The 13,357-nt window shown below is 40.8% G+C and overlaps 1 protein-coding gene across 1 annotated transcript in view; it reads right to left on the reverse strand.

The window, feature by feature from the left end:
• Positions 1-13,357, reverse strand: part of Adamts12 (ADAM metallopeptidase with thrombospondin type 1 motif 12) — a 120,984-nt gene that overhangs the window by 43,708 nt on the left and 63,919 nt on the right. Inside the window, exon 14 of the mRNA XM_059276743.1 lies at positions 7,305-7,515. Coding sequence (XP_059132726.1) covers positions 7,305-7,515 — 211 coding nt within the window. The remainder of the gene's footprint in view (positions 1-7,304; positions 7,516-13,357) is intronic.

The raw sequence follows: 13,357 nt of genomic DNA on the forward strand, positions 1-13,357 counted from the left end.
CTGGCCAATCAGTGTTTATACAGAGCGATATCCACAGCACTGTAGGAGGGGGGCGCTGTATTTTATGGGGACACAAAGAAAATTTTAGGCTTATGGGGTAGTCCCTGAGGCTGTATTGTCTAAGCCAGTTGTCTTGAAACCGTTTTGGATGTTAGATCGTCTGGGCCATGGTGTCATCGGAGACCTTTTAGGGGGTCTTGGCTGGTCAAACCTGATGTATCTTAATCTGGAACAAATCTATAGCCTCTGGCTTTTTGTGGAAACAAAAGCAGAGCCTTTTTTTAAAAGTAACATATCCTTACATCCAAATTTTGAAGTCAAGATATCTTTAAAATTTACATTTTGGCGTAACTCAACAGCTTTTATAATCAAATTTTTTTTTTAGTTACGAATATCAAAGAGAACATAATCTAGATTTTCTGTGTGATAGACATCTTTATGTGGCTTTTTTATATTAATTTTACTGTCTCTTTAAAGACTTTATTTTTAAAAATTATCTATTTGTTTATATAATTGTATATATTTTTTTCTTTTAAGCCTATGTACATTTTTACATGCATTGTAAACTATTTCATCTGAATCAGTCTTACTGTGAACCTATTGCTTTAAACTGTAGCATTTTAAGACTGAAATGGTGCTGTGACTGATGGCTCTGCCCAATTTAGCTTTCTAACACGGCAGTGGTACATTTTTCGCCAGCTCTGGGAGCCATCAACTCTCAGAAATAATGGGTCTATGCTTTTATCAAAGCAGCGTGTAGCTCAGAAACCTCTTTTTGTTTTGTACTAACAAAGGTTAAATCTACCATGCAGCTTAATGTGCCACTTGCAGAGGCCTCATTCCCGCCATACTGCAGGTCAAGCATGCATGCCAGGAACCCGCCATAGTAGATAGTAGGTCAAACACTCAGGCTGCCGCTAACTTGAAAGAGACAACTAGGAACTATTTTTAGCTCTGTTTTAGAATCTTTTTACTCAGGTTTTAGGTGGAAACTCTTGCCCCACATTGGGCACCATTTGTAGCTGGAGAATTTCTCTCCAGCTCCTGCCAAGTCCCACCATTCCCGGAGTCCACTTATAAAATAAACATACAGATGCTTATCTTATTTAAACTGCTTGGCCATTAGCTCAGGCCTATCATTGTCTAGCTCTTATTCTTATATTTAGCCCATTTCTATTAATCTATACTTTGCCACGTGGCTCGTGGCTTATTGGTACCTTACCTCTTCCTTGTCCTGGCGGTGGCTCCAGGCCATCTCCCCCTCTGCTTTGCTGTTCCCTCAATTCTCCTCTCTGTTAGTCCTGCCTATACTTCCTGTCTGGCTACTGGCCAATCAGTGTTTATTTATACAGAGCAATATTCACAGCATACATATAGTTGACTTCCAATATTCTTTTGAGTTTTTGAAAGCAACACATTTAATTGTTGTTAGGTCTCTTACTTATGGTGAGTTTTGAAAAAGTGGAAGGTGCTATGAAGCATGTCTATTGTGGTTTATGAATTAAGGGGGCCCTGAGTTAAAGGATGGGTAGTTTAAGGTGACCATAGGTCAATTCCTTTGGGGTTCTGGATACCTCTGAGGAGCAAAGATTGCAAAATTAGAGTAACAGGAAGTCAGCCTTGTCTTGTCAGATACTAAAGTCATCATTTAGTGGCACACACTATTTTTCAGGCAACATGGTTGGTATTTACATTATTTATTTTATTTGATCCTTACAGTAATAGAAATGAGGAAAGGGTTAGAGTGGGTTAATATTAGCTTAAGATTACACAATTAGAAATTGCTAGGGCTGGAAAAATCTAGAGAATCACCACCTACAAAGTCTCTCTAACAAGAGAAAAAAAACATACTGGGTTATAGTTGCTGAAACTGAAGCCTATGAAGTGAAATAATTTACCTAAGATGGTACTGTGAGTTTATGCAGTATAGAGTCTGAGTGGTTCTTTGGGGTCTTCTGCTTCCCTTCTTGTTTGAGATGCATAAAGGAAGACACATTTACTAATTACATGGTGTTTTGAAGGGTTTCCTGTCCATCCATCCATCCATCCATCCATCCATCCATCCATCCATCCATCCATGTAAAATCATGGCACAGCTTTTCACAGAGCCTATGAATGAACCATGCTCTATATCTTGGATCCAAGACTAAAATCTTGACATGAGTGTAGGGAGGTACATCTGTATTCCCAGATACTCAAGAGGTTAGTGCAAGAAGGTCAAGAGTCAGAATCTAGCTTGGCTAACCTAGCAAGAATTAATTTTAAAATAAATTTTAAAGTTTTGGAGATGTTTGTTTAGCAAGAGAGGGTTTGTTCACAGCTAAACAGACAAAACACCACATATAACTTGGGCATTTATTTACAATATGGACACAATATGGGTGTGTACTTTGTCTACCGCCTAGAAAGAATATGGCACCTACTATATTGTTTTAGTTGCCTAATGCTCAGGGCTAAACTTCAAACTGCAAAACAGTAACCATCTGGGTTTCATGCTTAGATCATTGTCTCTGTTCCTAGTTATGACCATAATTTTTATTTCACCACTACAATGTGTAGAGCCTTTGACTGTAAATAACCTAAAATTCTCCTGAAACAAGAAGCCCTTTAGACACACACTTACATGTGGAACAAAGAAATACCATGTTTGCTGCATGCACATTAATATTAAATCAAATCAATGAACAGCTGCAACTATCCATCAACCCATATAAAACCCAAACAGACCAGGCTGAGTAAACATGTTCGCTTAGGCAGTGTATACAGCAAGCACATAGGAGGGTGGTTTAAAAGTGAACCTACAGTGTCGACCAAAATAAAGCTTTACTCTTCTACCACTCAGAGACTGCCTTCAAATGCTAGATGGATATGAATTTCAGCTCATCATTTATTGAATTCTTGTCTAACAAGCAACTTAAAGGCTTATATTTTGATTTTTCAAGTTGCAAAATGAAAGTTAACGAACTGCTATCAACCTTTAGAGTTATTTTAAGGGTTAAACAAAATAGCCTATGCAGTCAGGGAAAGCATCTGACAAATGACAGGTGGCATTATTGGTATGTCCATCCCTCTGCCATATGAGCGAATGTTTAGTCACTGTTTATATCTCTAGCGGTTTTGCTAGGTCCTGTGCTGGCAAAAACTTGGAAATATGAATCCATCTATACTTAGAGAAAGTATAAAAGCCTCAACTGTTGCTATGTTATGGGTAATGAGAACAATGCAAAGAAAATGAGATTATATCTAACACGTGGTAGAGCTAAGATTTAAAGCAAGGGAGCCATGATCTAGTAACCACAAACCTGTCACCAGACCGACTGCCTCTCACACGGCAAGCCACAGAAGAGTACTACTGGAGGGAAAAAATGGGATCCACAAAAACTTGGCTAATCTGCCTTTCTTTACAATAAATAGAGTTGCCATTCTCTGGGCTAAAAAGCTAGGTTGAGTCAAAGTAAGACAAGGTCCTTGGCAAGGTTTGAAATTAAGGTGGTTGTCAAGAGAATGAATTCAGTTTGGGGTGGGGTGGGAAACAGAGGCTGGAGAGAAGAGGAAACAAGAAAAGGGTTCCTAGGGTGAGCAGGAGAAGCCCCCATCCAAACCACTCACTGTTTTTCAGAATTGAATGTGTTGGCCTGTCATGGCAGAACCTACTTTCTCTTTATGAGAGGTTAATGGGGGAACCTTGCTTTGGGTATCTCATGAATTTTGCTTTTTTCCTTTTCATCCATCTGGGGAGTCGCAGGGAGGACCATTCAACAGCAACCTAGGAGTTCTCAGTTTTGGAGTCTTTTGGCCAAGTTACCTCATACTTAAGCAAATCCACAGCTCAGTGCAGACCAAGGTCGGTCTAGAGCACTTCTCTGCTTCAAACAATGTAGGTATCAAGGCAAAGTTCTGATGACAAATACTGTGGGCCAAGAATCATGATTATCATCTTTTCATGGGGAATGGGAAGGAATATTATCAAAATATATTATATAAAATGCTTTTAATAGACATATTGCTATACCCTAGATCAGTGCACTACTCAATCCTCTTCTGGGAAGCTGCTTCTTGCAGTAGATGATAATTAACACACAGACTCACAGCTGGGCAACGTACAGAGTGAGAGCACTCAGCACTAAATAGGATGCATTTATCAAATCCTTCCTCCAAAAGCTCAAGGATATATGCCAAAGAGGAGGTAGAAAGAGCCAGGGGTGCTAGATAACTCCAATAAGACAGTATCTTCCAGTCATAACAGGACTGATGCCTGTATGAACTCACAGAGACTGGCAATGTGCACAAGACCTGTATCGGTTCCAACCAGACAAAAATCTCAGAACTGAGAAGGGGAGGCAGGCACAAAGTCCCACCCCTAATCAAGAAGTTTTTGCAATTGATCCCTGCTGGGAGAGGGAAATCAGTTTTCCCCAATGGGGTGTCACTGGGTGTATGAACCACACTCCAGGAAAGGCACCATGCCTAGGAGGAGTTGGCCAACACAAAGCAAACTCCACATTTTTCTGTATGTGCTGTTTATTTTAGTATGTTTTGCCTTATTGGGTATTTGTTTGTTTGTTTTAAGCTCTGGTTTTTTTTTATGCTTGTTTCAGGGGAGAGAAAGAGAGCAAGAACATAAAGTTGGGTGGGTAGGAAGGTGGGGAGGATCTGGGAGTTGGGGGAAGAGAAAGAGTATGATCAAAATATACGCTGGGAGGCAGAGGCAGGTGGATTTCTGTGAGTTCGAGGCCAGCCTGGACTACAGAGTGAGATCCAGGAAAGGTGCAAAGCTACACAGAGAAACCCTGTCTCAAAAAACCATATATATATATATATATTTATATATATATATGCTTCTGTTTGCTGTGTCTTATTTATTTTACTTTATTTTTGCATGCCTATTTGTTTTCTAAGGAGAAAGGGTGTAGATTGGGGTGAGAGGAGGGGAGAAGGATGTGGGGGAAATTGAAGGAGAGGAACTGTGATCAGAGTATATTGTATGGAAAAGATTCTATTTTTAATAAGAAAGAAAGCCAGATAAAATATATATGTAAAATTTTAATAAAAATACATACACATAAAACTATACAAAGGTATCTTGGCATTGTTAGAATGTCAAAGACATTTACTTTTATCTATTTCAGCAAAGTTCATTGAGGGTTATTATCAAGACAACAGAAGGAGGGAAAAACACCTATCCAATGAATCTACTGATGCTGACTTACCTACAGAGCACTTTGCCTACATCTCCTAATAAAGGTGCCAGCTTGACTCCCGCTCAGCACTGCAAGAGGAAGCTAGAAACGGGACTCCACATGTACTGTCAATCAGCTTCACAATGGCCTGTTTGGGGAACCACCAACACTAGTACTGGTCACCTCGTGCCAACTTTTTTGGTCTCTTCCTTTCCAGCTAAGGCGGGTTATTATGTGCTGCACACATGCGTGCAGGAAGATCTCCTCAGCCAAATCTGTAATTACAGTCTTTTGAGAAAGCCCTGGATTCTGGCAATTAGTAAATTCTACATGACAAGAATTATTAAGTGTTTTGGATGCAGCCAACACATTTTTTTGGTAAACAAATTTAATGGGTCCATCACAATACGCCATTCAGCCTTATTTTGACAACACTGTAATTTATAGCAGTCTAGGTTAGTGGTGAACAGGTCATGTCAGGCCAAATGCATGCTATGATTGCTTCTTCTCAAGAATAGCAGGGAGGATATTTTTACTTGCCATTGAAGTGCACAGATGTTTTAGTGCACAAATCCATAATGTGCTTATATTAACTGCCAGACATATTATTGTTACATGCATCCACAGAGGGCTTTCTCTACTGCCCACCTCCCCTCTTCTGCCCAACTGTTTCATCCCTTGTCTCCCATCTGAAAGGAAGTTTTCATAGTCTAGAGACCATAAATTCCATTTCTTTGCTGTAGCCCATACACCTACTAGAACATCCTGCACAGAACTAGAAGTTAAATGCTCCCAACTATGATTATCTGTTAAAGAAACTGTCTTGGGAAGGTTATCAAAGATGTTTGACTCACATGAGTACTCTAATTTCAAATAAGTATCTTCAGAAAAGACCATTTCATTGATGTAAAATTTAGACTTCTTCTTTATAAGCTACACAAGAAATCTTTATTCATAAAACACTTTCACAAATGTTTTATCTTAACTGAGTATGTTGCTTATTTATTCATCAATGTTCATTCTAGTTATTTTTCTATAATGTTCTTCTGCACCAAATATTTTCCACTTCCCTGAAGACAAGTCCTCAGGAAAGCTTCTGAAAATTCCTTGCCATCATTATAGGAAGTTTGCAGCTTCTCAAGAAATTGCACAGGAACCAGTGGGATGTCAAGGTACTTGCTACCAAATCTCATGACCTAAGTTTGATCCCTGGAACCTACTGATGCTTCTCACAGTTCCTCTGTGTCCTCAATAAGTGTGCACAGCGCATGTGTACACATACATAGTAAATATGTGCAAAATTTTTTTCTTAAAAAGCACATACAAAGAAGTCAGTATTGTCCTTAAAATTCTGATGTGTTCATTTCTAAAGGTCATTTATTGTCTGGCTGTTCCTTAGGTCATAACGGAAATGCACACAGGGAAGCAGAAGCAAAGTCTTCAGAGACACTTGGTAGCTTGAGGAAAGAAGAGCTTGTCTCTCCCCAGTCATCCTGGGGCACAGCAAAGCCCCAACAGATCCAGACATTATGGTGACATTGAACATTAAAGCTCATTTTCCCCCTCATAACCTTTAAGCCCTCTGATTTCTAATTATACCCTGAGAATTAGATCAAGTTAATTTGGGGGAAATGCAATACTAATTTGAATTTGTGAACTATTAACAGATATCCCAAATGCATGCTGAGTAGATGAATGATTTGAACAGTCTCTGAATCAAGTGCATTCCTCATTTTGCCACCAGACTAACCCTCTTTTGGGTTTAGTTAACTACAACAGTGAACTGCCAAGTGTTTTAAAGACTGGCTTTGGAAGCTGTGGGATGTGTGTGTGGCTTTGGTTTGCTACAATTCCTTAACAATGGGTCAGCCAATATCCCAATAATGAATCGATTCACTGACACAAGCCTGGATTAGTGAGATCCACCTGATTTCTAGTACATAGCTGCCCACTCAGTGAGGGAGGATGTGCTCTTGTAAGGCTGGGAACAGGAAATGCAGGAAGCAAGCTAGACATGATGGATGCTGTATAGTAGGCAATTTTATGCTAGGTCATTTTGGAAGAATGAGTAAGCAGCTGATGAAGCAAGGCTAATATCACTGTCCCTTCAACCTCTGAGCTTACCTCACTCCAGTTGCCCACTGTCCAGTCTGATGGACACAGAATATCTCTGTTACAGGAAACCAGTGCCTTGGGTTTCAGCAGGTGCTGGCAGTCTGTAGCTGGGAGAGCCTGCTCATCAGAGCCCATGGTCTGGATACACAGCACTGTTCTCTTTTTTTCTCCATAGGGACCACATGTTGTTGAACATGCTTCCCACTCTCCTGCCCACCACCTGAAGGCAGACATGGACATGTGAGGAGATCACCAAAATGTTATGCCCAGATCATGACCCCAAAGAGACCACCGAAGACCTTGGATGTCCAGAATGCAACAACAAGGTTTATTCTGTAGATACAAGTCTAGACAGGGAACTCATTCCCACAGCCAATAGAGTGAGGCAGGGAGGAGTTGCTCTTTCTTTGTGAGGCTAGCTTTTTAAAGGCAAAACCCACAAGCCCTTTAGGGCGGTTGTGGTGGGGTGGGGGGGTTGGGGGTTTTGCACGGGTGCAACTTGGATTGGTTTATTTTTACCTCTGTTCTCTTTTAATTGGGTGAGGGTATGTAACCTTTGAATTTACTGGTTGGGAGTTACAATTATCATTTTGGGGGCAGTCCAGCACATATCCCAGGCTTTGTCTTTGAGCTGCCATGGAGGCTGACTGGCCTAGCACGTACTGACTGTGGGGCCTGGCTCAGTGGTCTAGGCTCTGTCCTTGACTCATGTACATAACTCTAAGTTGGTGAGGGATCCCAGACAGTAAACATCTGGCTGAACTTTGAGCAGTCAGAGTACGTGAAGAAAGGGAGCTACTGCAAGGACTATGTCTTTTGTTCACGGCCTTCCCAGAGACTGCTTGCTCAAGTCTCAGGAAACTGAAATTGAGGCCTGATCTTTGAGAGAAGACTGAGCAGCCTGTTATGGCATCTGCTTGGTCCTTTCACAAAAGAGATGTACATTCATTCAACCACCAGGGGAGAAAGTAGGCAAGCATACATTACAAAGCTTGGAGATTCCTGGAGATGATGCAGGCTCTGTGGGTGTTTTCTGCAGACAGGGTCAGTGTGATTGTTCAATTATAAACCCCAGAGCCCAACAAAGATCCCAGCATATACATTTGCTTAAAAATAATCACATTTTGGGGGCTGGTGAGATGGCTCAGTGTTTTAGAACACTTGTTGCTCTTTCAGAGGACCTGGGTTCAATTGCCAGCACCCACCTGCTAGTTCACAATTATCTGTAACTCCAGTTCCAGAGGACCTAATGCCATATTCTGATCTCCAAGGACACAAGACACACAAGTGCTGTACATATATACTAGCAAGCAAAAGATTTACACACATAACCTTTAAATTTTGCTTTAAAAGAACGATGTCATTTAATGGGAAACTATGCTTGCATTTTAAGTGAAGAAAATTGAGGTCCAAGGTTCTGCTGTGTAACCTCAACCAACATTAAGCTTCACTCTGTCATCTGTTTAGTGAGGTACTGCCTTCATCAGTACCATGGGTTAAATTAAATATCAATTCATGCAAAGTAAAGAGCACAGGGCGTCCCCTCCCCCCGTCACTTGTGATGCATTGGTATTTTGACTGTAGGTATAGAGTCATAGTATCTAGTCATTCTCTAGGTCTCCTGGTTCTAAGTCGAATGTTTTTCTATACCACTATGAGACGGATAGAAGCACACCCCTTGTATGACTCAGGTAATGTGAAATCTAGCTCATCACCTTCATTTTGCCTCCAATCTTCTGCAACCTGCTTGCTCACAGTTTCACTGACTCATTTGATAAAGGAGAAAAATAACTTAAAAATAAGAAAATTATTCTTCCATCTCAGTCATTCCTAAGAAGTTAAATTAATATTTTGGATTCTCTGAGGACAAGACAATGGGGGAGTTCTTTGTTTATGAGTGATTAATTGAACATTCCAGGATGGGCCCAATGGCTACAGTGGAGTGCTTTGGAGAATGACAGGGTCCCTACTGTAATCCTCCTATTTCTTCCTTCTCCATCATCATGCAAACCTTCTCCAGCAGAGAAAATAGAACTAGTCTCCTCTCCCAGTATAATTTGGGTCTGCCATTGCCTTGTGAACATGAAATTCTTCCATATAAGTTCCCATGCACTAATAAAGGGGGGCATTTCTATCTCTCACAGGAAAATAACACATTATGGGAAACCCTGCAGTCTTGACCTGGAGAAGGCCTCCTGGCCTTAGGACAGTATTCAACTTTGGTAAGAGTACAGATGACAAAGCTTTCTTCTGTTATTTTTATTTTCCACACTTTATTTTTGCAACGATAGAACTCTTTTTGGTTTTCATACTTTTTAATCTCAAGTTAAAATTTGTAGAAGAAAGCTCTTTCTGAATTCTATTATTTTCTTCACTTAGCAAGTAATTAAGATCACTGATTTCTTCTTTGGTGTTTAATTCTGGTTGCCTTGTATGAATAAAGAGCTAATAGTTGACAGTCTGATGTGAAAGCCAATTAATGCCCACTGTATTAATCTAATTACTTTGCCCTACCTCTGACATTTTCAAGGGAGGTAAGGCAGATTGCTAAATACATAAAATGTCATTCTGGAAAGGCCCTAATCTGAGATGACTGAAAGCCTAATTTATCTAATTACTTGCTACAGGGTTTTCAGTTGTATTTTAACAGAGTGATAATGGCCCTTCCTGTTTTTCCCTTTCTGGAGTTTCCTCCACAGTCCTCACGGAGACATTGTATGCTTGTGCCATGATTAAAATGTGTTGCCTAAAGTTCATGAGTTAGAAACTACATCTCCAATGCACCAGTGTTGGGAGGTGGAGCCTAATGGGCGTGTTTGGGTCATAAGGACAGAGCGCTTATGAATGGATGAATGCTACTATAAACTGTGCCTGTGGGCTGCTCTCCTTCACTCTTCTACTGTGTGGGGATACATTTCCCCTCTCTTGCCATTTCTGCTGCTGTGTGAAGACGCAACAAGAGGGGCCTCACCAGACCAAGGGATGATGCCTTGATCTTAGAATTCCAGTTTCTAACATAATTAGAAATAAAATTCTGTTCTTTATAAGTTACCAGGTCTATGGTATCCCGTTAGAAGTACAAGCTAGACTAACATATCTTGTCAGCTTAGAATGAGAACCATCCACTTTTCAGTTTTCCTGCTAACGTCTTCTGTGGTGATATTGTGTCCCCCAATATATTTTGTACCTTAATAAACTTATCTGGGGTCAGAGAACAGAACAGCCACTAGATAGACACAGAGGGCAGAAAATGACGGCTCGCACACACCTTTAATCCTAGCATTTTGGAGGCAGGGATCCATCCGGATCTCTGTGAGTTCAAAGCCACACTGGAAACAGCCAGGCATGGTGACACACCTTTAACCCCAGGAAGTGATGGCAGGAAGTAGAAGGGTATATAAGGTGTGAGGATCAGGAACTAGAGCCTGGTTAAGCTTTTAGGCTTTTGATCAGCTGTTCAGCTGAGATCCATTCGGATGAGGACACAGAGGCTTCCAGTCTGAGGAAACAGGATCAGCTGACAAGTTGGCCAGGTGAGGTTAGCTGTGGCCTGTTCTGTCTCTCTGATCTTTCAACATTTACCCCAATACCTGGCTCCAGGTTTGTTTTTATTAATAAAACCTGTTAAGATTCATGTTACAGTCTTCCAGGTCAAGCTTCCCCCACTGGCTCTTAATCCTCCCACGCTGGTTAGTTCTTGTTAGCGTGACACAAGCTATAGTCACCTGCGAAGAGAGAACCTCCATCCTATTGGCCTGCAGGCAAGTGTGTGGGGGCATTTTCTTGATTAACAATTGATGTGGCAGGCTCCAGAATACAGTGCTCCCCACCCCTGGACAAGTGGTCCTGAGCTGTGTAATAGAGCAGGATGATCAAGCCATAGTGCCGAATCCAGTAAGTAGCATCCCTCCATGGTCTCTTCTTTAGTTCCTGCCTCTAGGTTTCTGCTTTGGCTTCTTTTATGATGCACCATGATGTGAAAGTGTAAAATGAAATAAATCTGTTCCTTCTCAATGGCACTGACAAGGATGAGACTCTCCTTGACTGGACACTGTGCACTGCCCTGTGGCATCCATTTTTAACAGAGATGTCAGGATAAGAATGTCCACCCAAGTTAATGATGATCATTGATACCTGATTGGTTCTTTAGCCTCTACTGTCCCCCAGGTGATGTATGATCACCATGACACCTCTTGAGAAAGAATATTTTCCAGGTCAGGTTAGCCCCATATTTTCTTTACTCCCCTCTGTTTTCTCTTAGTATCTACCCATCCATTGACCTTTCCCCTGATACTCAGATAAAGACTCCTACTTGTCAATGCTATATTTGGTGTTGAGATCATATCTTCTCTACAGTAAATTCCTACTGTAGTGATTCCTGTGCCCATGATGTTGTTGAATAAAGGGTGTGTTACTTCATTTTAACAAGTATCAATGAATAGTTTTTTTATAACACCTAACACACCACTAGTCAATGAGCAAACATTGTGTGGAGTGTTCTTTAATCACTAAATGTTACTTGATATCTTAACATTATGATGCAAAGATTCAAAGGACTGAGTCTATATCACAGATAATTATTGTATCAACATTTGGGGAGCATTTTAAAAAAGTATCAATATTCCCATGTCTGATTAAACCCAGAATCTCTTGTATGAAGGACCAAGAATCAATGAGGATTGGAAACTAGTGGTGTTCTCGATGCCAAATAAAGGAATGTAAATTTTTGTAAATTTCACCCAAATAATGGACTTTAGTTTTAGTATGAATTATAAATAATGTAGAAGTTTATGTCAAAGTGTGTGTGGAAGAGAGAGAAAGATAGAGATAGACAAAAGCACAGAGATAGACTGTTGTGTGTTTTGAAGAGCCCTTAGTTTACCTGGAATACTTGTCTATGGTTTGGATGGGGTCCCATCTTGATAGGGAACCTCTGAGCCCATCTCTTACCTGTAGTTTATTTATTTATTATTCAATCTGTTTCCAGTGCTCACTCAGACAGCTCTGACTGCTATGAGCCAGGTCACCTCACTCTCTAACTCTCAGACAACTGAGACCAGAAATGCTGCGAAATTACCTAGAATGCACATGAAAGTCTTGCACAACAAAGAGCAATCCAGCCTAAAAACTCAAAAATGCTGAAGTAGGAAAACTTTGATTGAAGTCCCACGCTGTTCTTTCATGCAGAGAAACCTACACACAGCTGCCAGGGTTGAATGAATAGCTGTGATGTGTATTGAATTCTTGGGATATGCATGATCATAGCTGTAACCTTGCAGAACTTTGTTCTGCTGAAGAGCAGAGTCAGAGAGAAGTCAGCTGGGGAGAAGGAACACAGATGACCTCTCCCTGTGGTCAGATGTTCCAAAGAGTTTCTTTCTTGGCAGGTCTGGTCCTCGAAGCTATGGGCTGCATCGTATTTGTTTCAAGGTTTAGATAATTCGACACTTTTAACAAATCTTTTTAAAAAAATCTGTCTTGGACATGCCTTGGGGCAAGATCAACAAATGCTGAAATTGGATTTAAAACCTGAGATATCACTGATGAAAAACTGTCTGGAGAAGTTAAGAAAAAGACAGTGTAAGCCTTTTGCAGGGAGAAATGACAGCTCTGGATGATGAATGTGAGCTTTCCAGACATCACAGAAATCAGGTGACCAAGGAAGATGCATGAGAACTTCATATCAGGGAACTGACTACACTACGCTGAGTCTGTAAAAATACACAGTACTATCCAAGCAATCTCTGTTTATTATGTATATTTTTAAAAGCAAAGTAATATGTGATGATATATTGTGTACCCTAATACAGCTTGTCTGAGGATCAGAGGACAGAGCCAGCCACTAGATCAGACAAAGAGGCCAGACAGTGGTCACACACACCCTTAATCCTTGCACTCTGGAGTCAGAGATTCATCGGGATCTCTGTGAGTTCAAGGCCACACTGGAAAGGCCAGGCAGTGATGGCACACACCTTTACTCCCAGTACTGGGAAGCACACATGCCTTTAATCCCACGAAGCGACAGCAGGGTAGAGAAAGGTATATAAGGCATGAGGAAACAG

This window comes from Peromyscus eremicus, chromosome 11 (assembly GCF_949786415.1).
Source record: "Peromyscus eremicus chromosome 11, PerEre_H2_v1, whole genome shotgun sequence".
Lineage (NCBI taxonomy): Eukaryota > Metazoa > Chordata > Mammalia > Rodentia > Cricetidae > Peromyscus > Peromyscus eremicus.